The sequence below is a fragment of the Callithrix jacchus genome, chromosome 3, assembly GCF_049354715.1.
Source record: "Callithrix jacchus isolate 240 chromosome 3, calJac240_pri, whole genome shotgun sequence".
In the NCBI taxonomy this organism is placed as follows: Eukaryota; Metazoa; Chordata; class Mammalia; order Primates; family Cebidae; genus Callithrix; species Callithrix jacchus.
The window spans coordinates 109,249,940-109,272,422 of NC_133504.1; the positions used below are offsets into that span (position 1 = coordinate 109,249,940).

A 22,483-nucleotide genomic window follows, 5' to 3' on the forward strand; every position below is an offset into this window, starting at 1 on the left:
ATATGTTTGGAATTTTGCATACTAAAAAATAGGGCATACATACCCACATCTTTAGATGTGAATCGGCTTGCAGTAATTTAATTTTGGATAGCAAATTAAAGATAAATGGAAAATCACTGAAAACAACAGGACTGGGGGCTTCTGCAGGTATCTAAAAAATAAACAGAGATAATAGTTTTGATAATTAAAAACAATAAAAAATCTTAATTCCTTTACCTTATTGCTTTTTTGGAATCTGGTTTTTGTGGTTCTTTGTTTTTCTGAGACAGAGTCTTGCTCTATTGCCCAGGTTGGAGTGCAGGGGAATAAACTTGGCTCACTACAACCTCCTTCTCTGGGCTCAAGCGATCCTCCCACCTCAGCCTCCTGAGTAGCTAGGACTATGGATATGTGCTACGACGTATTTGTAGTTTTTCAATAGAGACAGCATTTTACCATGTTTCCCATGCTGGTCTCAAACTCCTGGGCTCAAGTGATCTGCTTACCTTTGCCTCCCAAAGTGCTGGAATTACAGGTGTGAGCCATTGCACCTGGCCTCAGAAATCTGTTTTTAAGAATCCAAATTACTTAGAAACAAAATTTCAAAAAGTGCATTTGTTTTGTGATTAAAATATGTTTAACTTTTCAATGATCATCAAATTTAGCAAATTTGTCATTGCAATGAAAAAAATTTCAAATCTCTATTTATCAAAGGAGCACCTTCACAGCTACTTAGAGTAATATGTCCTCCCTTATATGAAAATTTTCAGAAGTAAAAATGTCATTCTTACCAGGTGGTTATCCCGAAAGAGCTGTCTTCTTCTCTCTGCGTAAAAGTTTAATAAGTTGGAGAGTTCATTTATGTTGAAAGTATTTTCTGGTAGTCGACAGTTAGTTTTGTTTACCTTAAAGAGAATATAACCTGTGAATTTCATTTTCTGTCAATAAGTGATTTAATCTATGATATATAGATACATATATATGGCTGTTACATAGATCATCAGAAGAGAGCTCTATAAACTAAAAACATTTGTCAATGATGTAGAGTTCTAGAAAATTTCCATTTTCTGAGCTATAATTTCCTTAATTTTCATGAAGAAATGTTATCAAAGATAAGACGCTGACAGTGTGGATTAGGAAACTAATCTTTAGGGCATAGATTTACTGGAAATAGTTTCTAGATTTTGAGAATAAAAGCACCATAAAAGTCCAAGATACTTTTAACAAATTTAGCACTTGTCCATTAATTAATGAATATTAACTTGGCACATATTATTTTGTCAAGCATGGGACAAATCATTAGATTAAATCCTGTCTTACACAAATGAATGTGAATCTATTCCGATAAAACTGTATTTGCAAAAACAGGAGACTGCTCTTGAATGTAGACTGACAACCTATGGTCTAGTAGGTAAAAACAGCAAGTTACCAGGCATTTAGAATATAGTTTCTGATTGGGGAAGAACTTAAAAGGTTCAAGAAGGCTTCTTAGGGGAAGCATCAATGATCTAAATATGCCTCCATCACACAAAATTAATTCAAATAATAGAAAGTGGTAAATAAGAAATTTAAAAACATAAATTAAGGAAATAAAAAACAAATATATGGGAATGAGATCAACAAATGAAAAGACTTATTCTTTAAAAAAGAAAAAACAATTTCCTGGTAAGAACTTTCAAAAAACAAAATCACAAATAACCAGTATCAAGAATGAAAAATGGGGTGAAACTACAGTTTATGATAAGATTAAAAAGATAAAAATAGGATATTTGAAAACTTAGATAAAGAGACAAATCTTGGGGAAAATACCCACCAACACAAGAAAAAATAGAAAATCTCGATAATCCTGTAGCAGTTAAATAAATTAAACCCATAATTTAAAAAACTTTTGACAAAGAAATTTCCAGACCCAAAAGGATTTACAGATTAGTTCTAACTATCATTTAAGGAAAATGACAATATTACACAACCTCTTACATAAAATAGAAAAAGAATATTCCCCAGATCATTTCATGAGATCAGCATTACCTGATCCAGAAATCTGAGAGGGGCATTAGGAGAAAGTAAAATAACAATCCAGTCTCACTCAGGAATATAGATGCAAATATGATAAATAAAATATTAGGAAATGGAATCTTTGAAATCTATAACACATTATGAGCAAGTTGTGTTACTTCAACTTGACAATGTTAAAATGGCTGAAAATCCATCTGTGTATTTTGCCATCATATGCAGAAAAAGCATTTAATAAAATTCAATATTCATTTATGATATTAAAAAACAAAACCCTCAGCAAACTAGAAATAGAATGAAGTTTCCTTAACGTTTTAAAAACGTATCTACAAAAATCTCACAGCAAAACATAAAACTGAATGTTAAGGTTTTCCCTTTGAGATAAGAATAAGATTACAAAACATTATACTGGATGTCCTAGCCAATGAAATAAATAAAGAAAAAGAAATAGGAACAAAACTGTTACTATTTCAAGTTATATGATTCTATACAGAAAAAATCCAAAGGAATCAAGAGATTAGTATTACTAGGTAAATTTAACAAGATTGCTAAAAACAAACATAATGTACAAAAATTACTGCATTTCTCTACATCAATAACAAAGTTAAAAATTTAACTTTTAAGAGAAAAAGTAGATGAATTTATCATCAAAATAAAAAACATTTGTGCTTCAAAAGACACCATGGTGAAAGTGAAAAAACAACACACAGGGAGTCTGCTAAGATGGCTGAATAGAAACAGCTCTGGAACACAGTTCCCAGGGAGAGAGATGCAGAAAGTGAGTGATCTCTGCATTCCCTAATGAGGTACCAGGTTTATTTAAAAGGGACTGGTTGGACAGTGGGTATAACCCAAAGAGGGAAAACTGAGCCAGATCACTTGGTAAGTACATCTGATGGAAAGATTGGGGTCTCTCCCCCTCCGGGATTCCAGTTCAGATACTGTGCTTCACCCAAGCCCTCTGCAACCCACAGAACAGGAGATCTTCACCAGGCTGAAAAGTGCTTGAGAATTACCTGAACAGAGCTGAGAAGCAACCCTGGCCAATGCCACGGGTTTTAGGCAGAGATCTAAGAGGATGGATTAGCTAACACTAAGAAAGCCTGTGGGACAGAGGTACCCACCCCCAAGAAAGAAGGGGCACTGAAAGCAGGAAATCAGGTGATATGGCTAGATGGCTCCCTCCTCCACAAAGTCCAGTGAACTGAAGCCCTCTTGCTTGAGAGTTTCACAGATTGAGCTTGGTGGGGGAAGGGCAGCTGCCATTGCAGAGGCAGGTCTAATCTTCCTGAGTAAACAAAAGACACACGAAATATACACAGCATCTCTACTGAATTCCTGGCAGCCCAGAAATGCCTCTGCAGTCAGACAAAGGAAAGGCTGCCTCCCCAAGCAGCTCCCTGAGATGAAAGCTAGATAAACCCACGAAGATGGGAAGAAACCAGCACAAAAAGGTTGAAACCATCAAAGACCAGAATGTCTCTCCACCAGGGGATCACAACTCCTCGCCAGCAAGGATACAAAGCAGGATGGAGAACAAGTTTGATGAATTGACAGGAGCAGGCTTCAGGTGGGTAAAAACAAACTTCTCTGAGTTAAAGGAACATGTTCTAACCCAATGCAAAGAATCTAAAAACCCACCAATAACAGACTGAAAGAGAGCCAAATTAAGAATGAACTGCCATTCACAATTGCTACAAAAAGAATAAAATACCTAAGAATACAACTAACAAGGAACGTAAAGGACCTCTTCAAGGAGAACTACAAACCACTGCTCAACGAAATAAGAGAGGACACAAACAGATGGAGAAACATGCCATGTTCATGGTTAAGAAGAATCAATATTGTGAAATGGCCATACTGCCCAAAGTAATTTACAGACTCAGGGCTATCCCCATCAAGCTACCAATGACCTTCACAGAACTGGAAAAAACTACCTTAAACTTCATATGGAACCAAAAGATAGCCTGCATAGCCAAGCCAATTCTAAGTAAAAAGAACACAGTGGGAGGCATCATGCTACCGGACTTCAAACTATACTACAAGGCTACTACAAGTAATCAAAACATCATGGTACTGGTACCAAAACAGAGAAATAGACCAATGGAACAGAACAGAGGCATCGGAGGCAACACAACATATCTACTACCATACAATCTTTGATAAACCTGACAAAAACAAGCAATGGGGAAAGAATTGCCTGTTTAATAAATGGTGTTGGGAAAACTGGCTAGCCATGTGCAGAAAGCAGAAACTGGACCCCTTCCTGACACCTTACACCAAAATTAACTCCAGATGGATTAAAGACTTAAACATAAGACCTGGCACCATAAAAACCATAGAAGAAGATCTAGGCAAAACCATTCAGGACATAGGAGTAGGCAAGGACTTCATGAACAAAGCACCAAAAGCATTGGCAACAAAAGCTGAAATAGACAAATGGGACCTAATCAAACTCCACAGCTTCTGCACGGCAAAAGAAACAGTCACTTGTGAATTGGTAACCAACAGAATGGGAAAAATTTTTTGCAGTTTACCCATCTGACAAAGGGCTGATATCCAGAATTTACAAAGAACTCAAACGGATTTACAGGAAAAAAACAAACAAGCCCATTCAAAAATGGGCAAAGGATATGAACAGGCACTTTACGAAAGAAGACATACATGAGGCCAACAAACATATGAAAAAATGCTCATCGTCACTGGTCATTAGAGAGATGCAAACCAAAACCAAATTGAGATGCCATCTCACGCCAGTTAGAATGGCGATCATTAAAAAATCTGGAGACAGCAGATGCTGGCGAGGATGTGGAGAAATAGGAACACTTTTACACTGTTGGTGGGAGTGTAAATTAGTTCAACTATTGTGGAAGACAGTGTGGCGATTCCTCAAGGACCTAGAAATAGAAATTCCATTTGACCCAGCAATCCCATTACTGGGAATATATCCAAAGGACTATAAATTGTTCTACTATAAGGACATATGCACACGAATGTTCATTGCAGCACTGTTTACAATAGCAAAGACCTGGAACCAACCCAAATGCCCATCGATGATAGACTGGACAGGGAAAATGTGGCACACATACACCATGGAATATTATACAGCAATCAAAAACGATGAGTTCGTGTCCTTTGTAGGGACATGGATGAATCTGGAGAACATCATTCTCAGCAAACTGACACAAGAACAGAAAATGAAATACCACATGTTCTCACTCATAGGCAGGTGATGAACAATGAGAACACATGGACACAGGGAGGGGAGCACTATACACTGGGGTATATTGGGGGGAATAGGGGAGGGACAGCGGGGGGGGGAGCTGGGGAGGGATAGCATGGGGAGAAATGCCAAATGTGGGTGAAGGGGAGTAAGGCAACAAATCACACTGCCACGTGTGTACCTATGCAACTATCTTGCATGTTCTTCACATGTACCTCAAAAACCTAAAATGCAATAAAAAAAAGAAACTAAAAACCTTGAAAAAAGGTTAGACAAAATGCTAACTAGAATAAACAGCTTAGAGGAGAACATAAACGACTTGATGGAGCTGAAAAACACGGCAAGAGAACTTCACAAAGTATACACAAGTTTCAATAGCTCAACTGATCAAGCAGAAGAAAGGATATCAGAGATTGAAGATCAACTCAATGAAATAAAATTAGAAGGCAAGAAAAGAGAAAAAAGAGTGAAAAGAAATGAACAAAGCCTCCAAGAAATGTGGGATTATGTGAAAAGACCTAACCTGTGCTTGGTCAGTGTACCTGAAGGTGATGGGGAGAATGAATTCAAGCTGGAAAACACTCTTCAGCATATTATCCAGAACTTCCCCAACCTAGCAAGGTAGGCCAACATTCAAATCCAGGAAATACAGAGAACACCACAAAGATACTCAAGAAGAGCAACCCCAAGACACTAATTGTCAGATTCACCAGGGTTGAAATGAAGGAAAAAATGCTAAGGGAAGCCAGAGAGAAAGCTTAGGTCACCCACAAAGGGAAGCTGATCAGACTCATCGCAGATCTCTTGGCAGAAACCCTACAAGCCAAAAGACAGTGGAAGCCAATATTTAACATCCTTAAAGAAAAGAACTTTCAGCCTGGAATTTCATATCCAGCCAAACTAAGCTTCACAAATGAAGGAGAAATAAAATCCTTTACTGACAAGCAATTAATGAGAGATATTGTCACCACTAGACCTGCCTTACAAGAGCTTCTGAAGGAAGCACTAAACGTGGAAAGGAACAACCAGCACCAGCCACTGCAAAAATGAACTAAATGGTAAAGATCAATGATGCAATGAAGAAACTGCATCAACCAATGGGCAAAACAATCAACCAGTAACAAAATGGCAGGACCAAATTCACACATAATATTAACCCTAAATGTAAATGGCCTAAATGCCCCAATCGAAAGACACAGACTGGCAAACTGGATAAAAAGTCAAGACCCATCAGTGTGCTGTATTCAGGAGACCCATCTCACGTGCAAAGACACACATGAACTCAAAATAAAGGGATGGAAGAAGATATACCAAGCAAATGGAGAGAAAAAAAAAAAAACAACAGGAGGCTGTTACTAGTCTCTGATAAAATGGACTTTAAACCAACAAAGATGAAGAGAGACAAAGAAGGTCATTACATAATGGTAAAAGGGTCAATATAACAAGAGGACCTAACTATCCTAAATATATATACACCCAATAGAGGAGCAACCAGATATATAAAGCAAGTTCTTAATGACCTACAAAGAGATTTAGACTCCCACACAATAATAGTGGGAGACTTTAACACTCCACTGTCAATATTAGACAGATCAACGAGACAGAAAATTAACAAGGATATCCAGGACTTGAACTCAGATCTGGAACAAGTGGACCTAATAGACATCTACAGAACTCTCCACCCCAAATCCACAGAAGATACATTCTTCTCAGCACCACATCACACTTACTCTAAAATTGACCACATAGTTGGAAGTTAATCACTCCTCAGCAAATGCAAAAGAATGGAAATCATAACAAACATTCTCTCAGACCAGAGTGCAATCAAATTAGTACTCAGGATTAAGAAACTAACTCAAAACCACACAACTTCATGGAAACTGAACAACTGGGTCCTAAATCTCAACTGGATATGCAATGAAATGAAGGCAAAAATAAAGATGTTCTTCGAAACCAATGAGAATGAAGACACAACAAGAATCACTGGGATACATTCAAAGCAGTGTCTAGAGGGAAATTTACTGCAATAAACACCCACATGAGAAGCAAGGAAAGATCTAAAATTGACACCCTAACGTCAAAATTGAAAGAGCTGAGATTGACTCAAGATGGCATTGTGAGAACAACCCAGGATTGAAGCTCGCGGTCAATGCGCGGAAGGGGTGAGTCAGGGCTGCATTTCCAGATGGATCTTTGTTGCCCACAGAATGGGGAAATTCCTAGGTATAGAGGAGACGCAGGACGCCAGGCAGAGGTTTTGGCTGGCGCAGCCGGTGGCTGGTGCAGCAGCAGCCTGCGCTGTGGCAGCGCTACACAGGGGTCTGCACAAAGCGAGCTCGTCCGGGTACCCTGTTGGGCCGGCAACCTGAGACTTGGGAGGGCTGAACTTGAGACTGAATGGGACTTGGACAGTGAGCCAGCCCAGGAGATTCCAGGGTGACAGCGTTTGGGGTAGCGCAGTGGGACAAACAAAACAGCGATTCCAATGCTCCCCGTGGAGGGGTTCCCTGAGGCCACAGCTCTGTGGGGGAGGGGCGCCCGACATTACCGAGGCAAACCACCCCTACTGAGGTAAACGCCCATTGCTGACACAGCCTGCCGTTGCCGAGGCAACCTGCTACAACAGAGAGACTCCGCTGCAGGGCGTAGCCCGTGGCAGCAGGGCGGAGACTGCAGCAGAAGGGCAGAGCCTGCAGCAACAGGGCGAACCTCACACCAGCAGGGCGGAGCCTTGGCAGGCAAATAGTGACTAGACTGCCTCCTGGCTGGGCAGGACAGCGTGGCGGACACTCACAAGGAAAGCCCCAACCCCCCCTTCCCCGAGACAGAGCATCTGAGAAAAAAAGAGTTTTTTTATGAGTTATGTTGCAGCAGAATTAAACATAGTAGCCTAACAGCCCTGAATGAACAACAGAGCTCACAGCTCAGCACTTGAGCTCCTACAAAGTACAGACTGTCTCCTCAAGCAGCTCCCTGACCCCTCTATATCCAAAAGACTGACATTTGGCAGGCATCATTCTGGGACAAAGATAAAGCAGGAAAAGAAACTGCTAGCATCCCTCACTGTTCCGCAGCTGCTATAGGTGCACCCCAGAGAAGCAGGGCCTGGGGTGGACCTCAGCAGTCATACAGTGAAGGGGCTAGACTGGTAGAAGGAAAATGAAGTAACAGAAATACTTCATCATCAACAATCTGGGTGTCCACTCAGAGACCCAATCGAAAAGTCAGCAACTACACAGACGACAGGTGGATAAATCCATGAAGATGGGAAGAAACCAGTAAAAAAAGGAGGAAAACACCTGAAACCGGAACACCTCGCCTCCTAGAAAGGACCAAAACTCCTCACCAACAAGGGAACAAAGCTGGATGGAGAATGACTGTGACAAAATGACGGAATTAGACTTCAGAAGGTGGATAATGAGAAAGTTTTGTGAGCTAAAAGAACATGTTTTAAATCGATGCAAAGAAACTAAGAACCTTGAAAAAAGATATGAAAAAAGATTCGAGGAAATGATAAAAGAATGGATAACTTAGAGAGGAATATGAATGAATTAAAGGAGCTGAAAAACACAATACGAGAACTTCGCGAAGCATGCATAAGTTTCAATAGCCAAATTGACCAAGCAGAAGAAAGAATATCTGAAGTCGAAGATCAACTCAATGAAATAAAACGAGAAACCAAGATCAGAGAAAAAAGTGCAAAAAGGAATGAACAAAGTCTCCAAGAAATGTGGGACTATGTGAAGAGACCTAACCTACGTTTGATAGGTGTACCAGAATGTGACGAAGAGAATGAATCCAAGCTGGAAAATACTCTTCAGGACATTATCCAGGAAAATTTCCCCCACCTAGCAAGACAGGCCAACACTCAATTGCAGGAAATACAGAGAACACCGCAAAGATACTCCGCAAGAAGAGCAACCCCAAGGCACATAATCGTCAGATTCAACAAGGTTGAAATAAAGAAGAAAATACTAAGGGCAGCCAGGGAGAAAGGTCGGGTCACCCACAAAGGGAAGCCCATCAGACTCACAGCAGATATCTCGGCAGAAACTCTACAAGCCAGAAGAGAGTGGGGGCCAATATTCAACATCCTTAAAGAAAAGAACTTTCAACCCAGAATTTCATATCCAGCCAAACTGAGCTTCAGAAGTGAAGGAAAAATAAAATCCTTTGCGAACAAGCAAGTACTCAGAGATTTTGTCACCACCAGGCCTGCTTTACAAGAGCTCCTAAAAGAGGCACTACACATAGAAAGGAACAAACAGTACCAGCCATTCCAAAATCACACTAAATGCTAAAGAGCATCAACATAATGAAGAATCTACAACAACTAACGGGCAAAACAGCCAGCTAGCATCAAAATGGCAGTATCAAATTCACACATAACAATATTAACCCTAAATGTAAATGGGCTAAATGCACCAATCAAAAGACACAGACTGGCAAATTGGATAAAAAGCCAAAACCCATCAGTGTGCTGTATCCAGGAAACCCATCTCACATGCAAGGATACACAAAGGCTCAAAATAAAGGGATGGAGGAAGATTTACCAAGCAAATGGAGAGCAAAAGAAAGCAGGAGTTGCAATACTCATCTCTGATAAAATAGACTTTAAAGCAACAAAGATCAAAAGAGACAAAGAAGGCCATTACATAATGGTAAAAGGATCGATACAACAAGAAGAGCTAACGATCCTGAACATATATGGACCCAATACAGGAGCACCCAGATACATAAGGCAAGTTCTTAACGATTTACAAAGAGACTTAGACTCCCACACAACAATAGTGGGAGACTTTAACACTCCACTGTCAATATTAGACATATCAACCAGACAGAAAATCAACAAGGATATCCAGGGCTTGAACTCAGACCTGGAGCAAGCAAACCTGATAGACATTTACAGAACTCTCCACCCAAAATCCACAGAATATACATTCTTCTCAGCACCACATCACACCTACTCTAAAATTGACCACATAATTGGAAGTAAAGCACTGCTCAGCAAATGCAAAACAACTGAAATCATAACAAACAGCCTCTCAGACCATAGTGCAATCAAGTTAGAACTCAGAATTCAGAAACCGACCCAGAACCGCACAGCTTCATGGAAACTGAACAACTGGCTCTTGAATGTTGACTGGATAAACAAAGAAATGAAGGCAGAAATAAAGAAGTTCTTCGAAACCAATGAGAATGAAGACACAACATGCCAGAATCTCTGGGACACATTTAAAGCAGTCTCTAGAGGAAAGTATATAGCAATAAGTGCCCATATGAGAAGAATGGAGAGATCCAAAATTGACACCCTATCATAAAAATTGAAAGAGCTAGAGGAGCAAGATCAAAAAAACTCAAAACCCAGCAGAAGACAAGAAATAACTAAGATCAGAGCTGAACTGAAGGAGATAGAGACACGAAAAACCCTTCAAAAAATCAATAAATCCAAGAGCTGGTTTTTTGAAAAGATCAACAAAATAGACCACTAGCCAGATTGATTAAAAAGAAAAGAGAGAAAAACCAAATAGATGCAATAAAAAATGATAAAGGGGAAATCACCACAGATTCCACAGAAATTCAAACCAACATCAGAGAATATTACAAACAACTCTATGCACATAAACTAGTAAACCTGGAAGAAATGGATAAATTCCTGGACTCCTGTGTCCTCCCAAGCCTAAACCAGGAGGAAGCTGAAACTATGAATAGACCAATAACAAGGTCAGAAGTCGAGGCAGCAATTAAGAGCCTACCACACAAAAAAAGCCCAGGTCCAGACGGGTTCACAGCCAAATTCTACCAAACACACAAAGAGGAGCTGGTACCATTCCTTCGGAAACTATTCCAAATAATCCAAAAAGAAGGAATCCTTCCCAAATCATTCTATGAGACCAATATCATCCTGATACCAAAACCCGGCAGAGACCCAACAAGGAAAGAAAACTTCAGGCCAATATCCATGATGAACAGAGATGCAAAAATCTTCAATAAAATATTGGCAAGCCGATTGCAACAGCAAATCAAAAAAATTATCCATCATGATCAAGTAGGATTCATCCCGGGGATGCAAGGCTGGTTCAACATACTCAAGTCTGTAAACATAATTCACCACATAAACAGAACCAAAAACAAAAACCACATGATTATCTCAATTGATGCAGAGAAGGCATTTGACAAAATTCAACAGCCCTTTATGCTAAAAACCCTCAATAAACTTGGTATCGATGGAACGTATCTCAAAGTAATAAAAGCTATTTATGACAAACCAACAGCCAATATCATACTTAACGGGCAAAAACTGGAAGCATTCCCTTTGAAATCCAGCACTAGACAAGGATGCCCTCTTTCACCACTCCTATTCAATATAGTACTGGAACTTCTAGCCAGAGCAATCAGGCAAGAAAAAGAAATAAAGGGTATTCAAATAGGAAAGGTGGAAGCCAAATTGTCTCTATTTGCAGACGACATGATAGTATACCTAGAAGACCCATTGCCTCAGCCCAAAAACTCCTGAAACTGATAAGCAACTTCAGCAAAGTCTCAGGATATAAAATCAATGTGCAAAAATCACAAGCCTTCCTCTACACCAATAACAGACTTAAAGAAAGCCAAATCAAGAATGAACTGCCATTCACAATTGCTACAAAAAGAATAAAATACCTTGGAATACAACTGACAAGGAACGTAAGGGACCTCTTCAAGGAGAACTACAAACCACTGCTCAACGAAATCAGAGAGGACACAAACAGATGGAGAAACATTCCATGTCCATGGTTAGGAAGAATTAATATCATAAAAATGGCTATACTGCCCAAAGTAATTTACAGAATCAATGCTATACCCATCAAGCTACCATTGACTTTCTTCACAGAACTGGAAAAAACCACCATGAACTTCATATGGAACCAAAAGAGAGCCCGCATAGCCAAGTCAATTCTAAGTAAGAAGAACACAGCGGGGGCATCACACTACCGGATTTCAAACTATACTACAAGGCTACAGTAATCAAAACAGCATGGTACTGGTACCAAAACAGAGATATAGACCGATGGAACAGAACAGAGGCATCGGATGCAACACAACATATCTACAACCATACAATCTTTGATAAACCTGACAAAAACAAGCAATGGGGAAAGGATTCCCTGTTCAACAAATGGTGTTGGGAAAACTGGCTAGCCATGTGCAGAAAGCAGAAACTGGACCCCTTCCTGACACCTTACACCAAAATTAACTCCAGATGGATTAAAGACCTAAACATAAGACCTGGCACCATAAAAACCCTAGAGGAAAATCTAGGCAAAACCATCCAAGACATAGGAGTAGGCAAGGACTTCATGAACAAAACACCAAAAGCATTGGCAACAAAGGCCAAAATAGACAAATGGGACCTAATGAAACTCCACAGCTTCTGCACGGCAAAAGAAACAGTCACTAGAGTGAATCGGCAACCAACAGAATGGGAAAAAATTTTTGCAGTTTACCCATCTGACAAAGGGCTGATATCCAGAATTTACAAAGAACTCAAACGGATTTACAGGAAAAAAACAAACAAGCCCATTCAAAATTGGGCAAAGGATATGAACAGACACTTTACGAAAGAAGACATATATGAGGCCAACAATCATATGAAAAAATGCTCATTGTCACTGGTCATCAGAGAGATGCAAATCAAAACCACATTGAGATACCATCTCACGCCAGTTAGAATGGCGATCATTAAAAAATCTGGAGACAACAGATGCTGGAGAGGATGTGGAGAAAAAGGAACACTTCTACACTGTTGGTGGGAGTGTAAATTACTTCAACCATTGTGGAAGACAGTGTGGCGATTCCTCAAGGCCTTAGAAATAGAAATTCCATTTGACCCAGCAATCCCATTACTGGGTATATATCCAAAGGACTATAAATCGTTCTACTATAAGGACACATGCACACGAATGTTCATTGCAGCACTGTTTACAATAGCAAAGACCTAGAACCAACCCAAATGCCCATCGATGATAGACTGGATTGGGAAAATGTGGCACATATACACTATGGAATATTATGCAGCAATCAGAAATGATGAGTTTGTGTCGTTTGTAGGGACATGGATGAATCTGGAGAACATCATTCTCAGCAATCTGACACAAGAACAGAAAATGAAACACCGCATATTCTCACTCATAGGCGGGTGATGAAAAATGTGAACACATGGACACAGGGAGGGGAGTATTAAACACTGGGATCTATTGGGGGGAAAAGGGGAGGACCAGTGGGAGGGGGAGCTGGGGAGGGATAGCCTGGGGAGAAATGCCAAATATGGGTGAAGGGGAGAAAGGAAGCAAAACACACTGCCATGTGTGTACCTATGCAACTGTCTTGCATGTTCTGCACATGTACCCCCAAACCTAAAATGCAATAAAAAAATTAATAAAAAAAAGAAAAAAAAATTGAAAGAGCTATAGGAGAAAGAACAAAAAAACTCAAAAGCTAGTAGAAGAGAAGAAATAACTAAGATCAGAGCAGAACTGATGGAGACAAAGACACAAAATGCCTTCAAAATATCAATAAATCCAGGAGATGGTTTTTTGAAAAGATCAACAAAATAGGTAGACCACTAGCCAGATTAATAAAAAAGAAAACAGAGAAGAATCAAATAGATGCAATAAAAAAAATGAAGGGTATAGCACCACTGATTCTACAAACTGCCATCAGAGATTACTACAAACAACTCTATGCACACAAACTAGTAAATCTGGAAGAAATGGATAAATTCCTGGACACTTGCACCCTCCCAAGCCTAAACCAGGAAGAAGATGAAATCCTGAATAGACCAGTAACAAGGGATGAAGTTGAGGCAGCAATTAGTAGCCTACCAACAAAAAAATATCTAGGTCCAGATGGATTCACAGCTGAATTCTACCAGACATACAAAGAAGAGCTGGTACCATTCCTTGAAACTATTCCCAACAATACAAAAAGAGGGAATCCTCCCTAACTCATTTTATGAGACCAACATGATCCTGATACCAAAACCCAGCAGAGACTCAACAGAAAAAGAAAACTTCACGCCAATATCCATGATGAATACAGATGCAAAAATCTTCAATAAAATACTGGCAAGCTGATTGCAACAGCACATCAAAAAGCTTACCCATCACAATCATCGGTAGGCTTCATCCTGGGGATGCAAGGCTGGTTCAACATACGCAAGTCTATAAACATAATCCATCACATAAACAGAACCAAAGACAAAAACCACATTATCTCAATAGATGCAGAGAAGGCCTTCAAGAAAATTCAATATACTTTATGCTAAAACTTTCAATAAACTAGGTATTGATAGAACACATCACAAAATAATGAAAGCTATTTACAACAAACTCACAGCCTATATCATACTGAATTTCTGGCACTGTCTAGACAAAGATGCCCTCTCTCACCACTCTGGTTCAGTATAGTATTGGAAGTTCTAACCAGAGCAATCAGGCAAGAAAAGAAAGAAAGGTAATCAGTTAGGAAAGGAGGAAGTCAAATTGTCTCTATTTGCAGATGTCATGATTGTATATTTAGAAGATCCCGTTGTCTCAGCTCCAAATCTCCTGAAACTGATAAGCAACTTCAGCAAAAATCTCAGGATACAAAATCAATGTGCAGAAATCACAAGCATTCCTATACACCAATAACAGACTTAAAGAGAGCCAAATCAAGAACGAACTGCCATTCACAATTCCTACAAAGAAAATAAAATACCTAGGAATACAACTAACAAAGAATGTAAAGGACCTCTTCAAGGAGAACTACAAATCTCTGCTCAATGAAAGAAGAGAGGACACAAACAGATGGAGAAACATTCCATGCTCATGGTTAGGGAGAATTAATATCATGAAAATGGCCATACTGCCAAAAGTAATTTATAGATTCAGCACTATCCCCTTCAAGCTACCTGTGACTCTCTTTACAGAACTGGAAAAACCCACCTTAAACTTCACATGGAACCCAAAGAGAGCCTGCATAGCCAAGACAATCCTAAGCAAAAAGAGCAAAGCTGGAGGCATCACGCTACCTGACTTCAAACTATACTACAAGGCTACAGTAATCAAAACAGCATGATACTGGTACCAAAAGAGAGATATGAACCAATGGAACAGAATAGAAGCCTCAGAGGCAACACCACACATCTACAACCATCTGATCTTTGACAAACCTGACAAAAACAAGTAATGGAGAAAGGATTCCCTGTTTAATAAATGGTGTTGGGAAAACTGGCTAGCTATGCAGAAAGCAGAAACTGGATCCCCTCCTGACATCTTACACTAAAATTAACTCCAGATGGATTAAAAATTTAAACATAAGACTTAACACCATAAAAACCCTAGAAGAAGGCCAGGCGCAGTGGCTCACACCTGTAATCCCAGTACTTTGGGAGGCTGAGGTGGGTGGATCATGAGGTCAAGAGATCGAGACCATCCTGGTCAACATGGTGAAACCCCGTCTCTACTAAAAATACAAAAAATTAGCTGGGCATAGTGGTGTGTGCCTGTAATACCAGCTACTCGGGAGGCTGAGGCAGGAGAATTGCCTGAACCCAGGAGGCAGAGGTTGTGGTGAGCCGAGATCACGCCATTGCACTCCAACCTGGGTAAACAAGAGTGAAACTCCACCACACACACACCCACACCCACACCCACACACACACACACACACACACACACACACACACCTTAGAAGAAAACCTAGGCAAAACCATTCAAGGCATAGGCATAGGCAAGGACTTCATGACTAAAACACCAAAAGCATTGGCAACAAAAGCCAAAATAGACAAATGGGATCTAATTAAACTTCAGAGCTTCTGTACAGCAAAAGAAATAATCATTAGAGTGAACCTGCAACCAACATAATGGGAAAAAAGTTTTGCAATTTCTTCATCTGACAAAGGGCTAATATCCAGACTCTATAAAGAACTAAAACAGAGTTACAAGAAAAAAACAAACCTATTCAAAAATGGATGAAGGATATGAACAGATACTTTTCAAAAGAAGATATACATGAGGCCAATAAACATATGAAAAAATGCTCATCACTGGTCATTAGAGAAATGCAAACCAAAACCACATTGAGATACCATCTCATGCCAGGTAGAATGGTGATCATTTAAAAATCTGGAGACAACAGATGCTGGAGAGGATGTGGAGGAATGGGAACACTTTTACACTATTGGTGGGAGTGTAAATTAGTTCAACCATTGTGGAAGACAGTGTGGCGATTCCTCAAAGATCTAGAAATAGAAATTCCATTTGACCCAGCAATCCCATTACTGGGTATATACCCAAAAGATTATAAATTGTTCAATTATAAAGACACATGCACACATATGTTCACTGCAGTACTATTTACAATAGCAAAGACCTGGAACCAACCCAAATGCCCATCAATGATAGACTGGACAAAGAAAATGTGGCACATATACAACATGGAATACTATGCAGCCATAAAAAACAATGAATTTGCGTCCTTTGTAGGGACATGAATGAATCTGGAAATCATCATTCTCAGCAAACTGATACAAGAACAGAAAATCAAACACTGCATGTTCTCACTCATAGAACAGTGAGAACACATAGACACAGGGATGGGAGCATCACACACTGGGGTCTTTTGCAGGGGCTATAGGGGAAGGACAGTGGGGGGTGGGAGGTTTGGGAGGGATAACAAGGGGAGAAATGCCAGATATAGGTGACGGGGGGATGGAGGCAGCAAATCACCTTCCCATGTATGTACCTATGCAACAATCCTGTATGATCTGCACATGTACCCCAGAACCTAAAGTACAATTAAAAAAAATGGGAAAACGTTTGCAAATTGTATACTGTTAAGGGACTTATAATATATATAAAGAACTGTTATAACTCAATAATACAAAGACCAATAAACTAATTTAAAAATTGATGAAAGATATGAATAAACATTTCTCAAAATAAGATACAGAAATGGGCAATAAGGATATGAAAAGGTCACCATTATTAGCCATCAAGAAAATATAAATCAAAACCACAAGGAGATACCATTTCCCCCTCACTAGGATGACTATAATCCAAATGGCAGATAATAATAAGTATTGGCTTGAATGTGGAAAAATGGCTGGGTACTGTGGCTTATGCCTATAATCCCAGCACTTTGAGAGGTAGAGGTGGGTGGATCACTTGAGGTCAAGAGTTTGAGACTAGCCTGGCCAACATAGTAAAACCCTGTCTCTACAAAAATACAAAAATTAGCCAGGCGTGTGTTGCACACCTGTAATCCCAGCTACTTAGGAGGCTGAGGCAGGAGAATCACTTGAACCTGAGAGGTGGAGGTGACAGTGAGCTGAGATCGTGTCACTGCACTCCAGCCTGGGCAACAGAGCGAGACTCCATCCCTCCCCTCAAAAAACAAAGAAGAATATGGAAAAACTAGAACTGTCATACAGTGCTGGTGGGAACACAAAATGGTACAGCTGCTTTGGAAAACGGTCTGGCAGTTCCTCACAAGATTAAACTAGAGTTGCCATATGGCCCAGCAATCCTTGGTATATACCCAAGGGAAATGGAAACATATGTCTACACAAAAATTTGTACAGACATGTAAATAGCAGCACTATTTCTAATAGTCAAAGAGTGGAAATAACCCTAATATCCATCAATTGAGGAAGGGATAAATAAAATGTGATATTTCATACAATGCATGATTTATTATTCATCAATAAGAAAGAATGAAGTACTCATACATACTCCAACATTGATGAACCTTGAAAATATTATGCGAAGTGAAAAAAGCTAGCCACAAAAGACTACATAATGGGTGATTCCATTTACATAAAATGTACAGAATGGGCCAATCTGGAGAGACAGAAAGTAGATTTGTGTTAGCCTAGGGCTGGGGTGAGAATCAGGGGATGGGAGTTGGGGGGAGAATGGGGAGTGACTGCTAATGGGTATAGGGCTTCTTTTCGGGTGATAAAAACTCTCCAAAATTGATTGTGGTAAAGGTTATATAATTCCATGAATATACTAAAAAGTATTACATTGCACATTTTATTAATTTTTATTTTTTTTAAAAATAGAGACAAGGCCTCACTATGTTGCCCAAGCTGGTCTCGAACTCCTAAGCTCAAGCAATCTTTCCACCCCAGGTTCTCAAAGTGCTGGGATTACCAGCGTAACATTGTATATTTTAAATGGGTGAATTATATCTCAATAAAACTGCTTATTTTGTTTGGTTTCGTTTTTTGAGACAGCGTCTCGCTCTGTCACAGGCTGGAGTGCAGTGGCACAATCTCAGTTCTCTGCAACGTCTGCTTCTCTGGTTCAAGCAATTCTCCTGCCTCAGCCTTCCAGGGAGCTGGGAATATAGGCACATGCCACCACGTCCATCTAATTTTTGCATTTTTAATAGAGACAAGGTTTCACTATGTTGGCCAGGATGGTTTCAATCTCTTGACCTTGTGATCCACTCACCTCAGCCTCCCAAAGTGCTGGGATTACAGTTGTAAAATAAAGCTGTTTTAAAAAGATATATAATCACATAAAAATATCAAGTACTCAGGATTTATCTAATAACAGACTGCAAGACTTCTACATAGAACACTATATTACTGTAAGAAATTCAAGAATGAAATAAACAGAGAGCTATGTCATGATCAGACTTAGAAGACTGAATAATGTAAATTTGTCATTCTCTCTCCAATTGTTTTATAGATTCATTTCACTACCAGGTCAAAAACACAATCAAAAACCCAACAAATGGGAATTTGTGGAATTGGAACAAAAAGGTAATTCTAAAGTTTTTATTTAAGTTTAACAATAATACTGAAGGAGAAGATAAAAGTTGAAACTTATTCTATTACATGTCAATATTTATTATAAAGATACAGTAACTTGTATGGTGTTGTATTGGTACAAAGACAGATTCACAGCCAAATGAATACCTGATTTTCAACATAAAGAGTACTACAAAGCACCAGGGAAAGAGGTGTATTTTATTAAGAAGTAAAATTATCCTAGAAGGAAAACAAAAGTTGGATATTAGAAATAGTTCCCTGCTCTGATACCCTATATATAGTAAGAGAGAATGAAACCCAAAAAGAAAAAAGCAAAGAGAAAGACAGAGGAAGAGAGAGAGAGAGAGAGAGAGAGAGAGATTTGATGACAATGTTTGGGTCCCAGGATGTATGTCTGAAGTTAGCATGACCTAATATTATGCATTCTCTATCACAACATTAGTATAATAAATATAGTCTTTTACTTGTCCACTATACTAGAGACCATTCCATAACTGGGACCAAATATTATGTTTACTAATTGCAGCTTAAGACAGTAAATTACAATGTAATGGTCTTAGTAATTCATTATTAATTAGTTAAATAGCTTTTCTTCCTAGGCACAAGAACATCAAAGCATAAATCCTTGGAGCATCAGTAATGACATCACTTAAGAGTTTCTCAGAATCTTAGGCACCACCCAGGCCTACTGGATCAGAATCTGCATTATTTAACAAGATCTCAGATAACTTACATGCGTATCAAAATTTGAGAAGTGCTGCCCTAGATGCCTTTGACATTAGTGCTCTCATTACTCTGGTCTACACCTCTGGAATTTAAGAACCCTTCTGTGAATCACTGATCACTGTGGGAATTCAGACACTCACCTATAACATGCTTATGTCCATCTTTAGATCTAGTCAAGAGCCCAGTCCGATTTCTATTTATTGGGATTGAGGATGATGTAACCAAGCTCAGGGACTTCTGGATACCACTGACTTCAGGTAACTCTACTAAAACAAACTTTGCATTTTTGATGACCTTAATGTTGACACACCCATAGAGAATGTGGATACCAAATCCTAATGGCCTTATTTGATATTTCTACAGTGGGATTTAGCAAATATTCTGATATTGACAGACTGAGTTGATAAAGCAGTATCCATTGGGCCCTTTCTTTGTTTGGGCCATAGTCCTCTGTGAACTTTTCTTCCTTTCAAGACAGAGTTTCACTCTTGTTGCTCAGGCTAGAGTGCAATGGCATGATCTCAGCTCACTGCAACCTTTGCCTCCCGGGTTCAAACGATTCTCCTGCCTCAGCCTCCCGAGTAGCTGAGATTACAGGCACGCTCCCCCATGCCTGGCTAATTTTGTATTTTTAGTAGAAACCAACTTTCACTATGTTGGTCAAGCTGGTCTCGAACTACTGACCTCTGGTGATCCACCCACCTGTGCCTCCCAAAGTGCTAGGATTATAGGTGTGAGCCACTGCGCCCGACTCTTTCTTTTTATTAAATTTTTAGTAAGTTACAAATAAAACATATATGTTTCATTTATAAACCATATATATGGGCTGGGTGCATTGGCTTCGCCTGGAATCCCAGCACTTTGGGAGGCCGAGGTGGGTGGATCACTGGAGGTCAGAAGTTTGATACCAGTTTGGCCAACATGGTGAAACCCTGTCTCTACTAAAAATACAAATATTAGCGAGGTGTGATGGCAGGTGCCTGTAATCCCAGCTATTTGGGAGGCTGAGGCAGGTGAATCACTTGAACCCAGGAGGCAGATGTTGCAATGAGCCAAAATCACTGCACTCCAGCCTGGGTGACAGAGCTAGACTCCATCTCAAAAAAAAGAAAAAAATCACACATGTGTAGTATGATGGGTCCCCCACCAAGTTACTTAAGGGTTTATATCCAGTGCCTTAACCCTAAAGGCAAGGCAGTGAGCCAAGGCTATGGTGCCCAGCTGAGGAGCAGGTATCCCTGAGAACCCAAACATCCTGGAGAGTATCTGAGAACCTACCAAGACAAACAGTCTCATGGCTCAAACACCATAGCTCTTCGACCCAGAAAATTTTCTTAAAAGCAGCTTAGAGATGGGAGGCAGCGCAGATCTCTAGAGCTATCCTGTTGCCATCCAGAAGTCCAGGAGTGTCCTGTATACAAGTTCTAATAGACACATCTACTCATCAGGCTGTGCTTGTTCTAGTCATTTTTTGGTCTTTTGGCTTGCTCCTAATTTGAGGGAAGGTTTTTCTTGTTACAAAACACATTCAGTAAGTTCATAAATCTTTTTTTTTTTTCAGACAGAGTTTCGCTCTTGTTGCCCAGGCTGGAGTGCAATGGCAGGATCTTGGCTCACTGCAACCTCCACCTCCCGGGTTCAAGTGATTCTCCTGCCTCAGCCTTCTGAGTAGCTGGGATTATAAGCATGTGCCATCACGCTTAGCTAATTTTGTATTTTTAGTAGAGACAGGGTTTCTCCCTGTTGGTCAGGCTGGTCTTGACCTCCCAACCTCAGGTGATCCACCCGCCTCAGCTTCCCAAAGTGCTGTGATTACAGGCATGAGCCCCCACACCCTGCATGCTCATAAATCTTAAATGTGCATTTTGGTGAGGTTTTACATACATACTTATTTGGGTAAGTACTGTCCAGGTGCTTATCTATGCCTCAAGTTGTTCTGCTATGCTCCTTCCAAGACAACTGCCTTTCCCAAGAGGTAACACCATTCTGCTTTCTGTCATTATAGATTAGCTCTGTTTTTAAAATTCATGCAAAAGAAGCCATAGAGTATAATTTTTGGTGTACTTTTTGTTCATCACTATGCTGATGAGATTCATCCATGTTGCTGTATGTTGTTACATGTAGCAATACCTTCAATGTACTTTTCTTTTCCTTTTTTTTTTTTAAGACGTGGTTTTGCTCTGTCACCTAGAATAGGGTACAGTGGCACTATCCTAGCTCACTGCAGCCTCAAACTCCGGGGCTTAAGCCATTTTCCCACCTCAGCTTCCAGAGTATCTAGAATTACAGGCACAGTGTACTTTTTCTTAATGAAAGAAGTCCATTACAAAACATCTTAAGTCCTCAAAAGTTTCTCAACTTTGAATCCCTAATTATTTTATGCCAAACATTTCCCTTTTCTATATTCCTGTTAAAAATATTTGATGACTCATGATTTTTATTCGACTTCTTAGAAATCCAATGGTTGAGATTTAAGGGATTTTAATTGAATAAAATAGTACATACATTCCTTTAGAAGAACCCTTACCTTATGCAGTTCTTTCATCATTCCTAAAAGAGCTTTAATATTACAGTGATCTTGTTCGGTTTCAGTCCAATTAAGCAGCTGAGAGATAATGGCTGCTTTAAGCATCTGGACCAGCGGTCTCAGAGAAGATTCTTGCAAAAATGCCCAACACTTCCCTGGGGGTGTAAAATTAGCCATGATAAATATGATTTTCCTACCATCCCCCAAA

The 22,483-nt window shown here is 39.7% G+C and overlaps 1 protein-coding gene across 4 annotated transcripts in view; it reads right to left on the reverse strand.

Moving 5' to 3' along the window:
- Positions 1–22,483, reverse strand: part of HERC6 (HECT and RLD domain containing E3 ubiquitin protein ligase family member 6) — a 77,491-nt gene that overhangs the window by 18,851 nt on the left and 36,157 nt on the right. For 2 of the 4 annotated variants that reach the window (XM_078366865.1, XM_035293335.3), the window contains exons 13-15: positions 22,276–22,430; positions 771–884; positions 44–151 (exon numbers count right to left, since the gene is read on the reverse strand). In XM_078366865.1, coding sequence (XP_078222991.1) covers positions 44–151; positions 771–884; positions 22,276–22,430 — 377 coding nt within the window. The remainder of the gene's footprint in view (positions 1–43; positions 152–770; positions 885–22,275; positions 22,431–22,483) is intronic. The other 2 variants (XM_078366866.1, XM_078366864.1) reach the window with 1 other exon arrangement.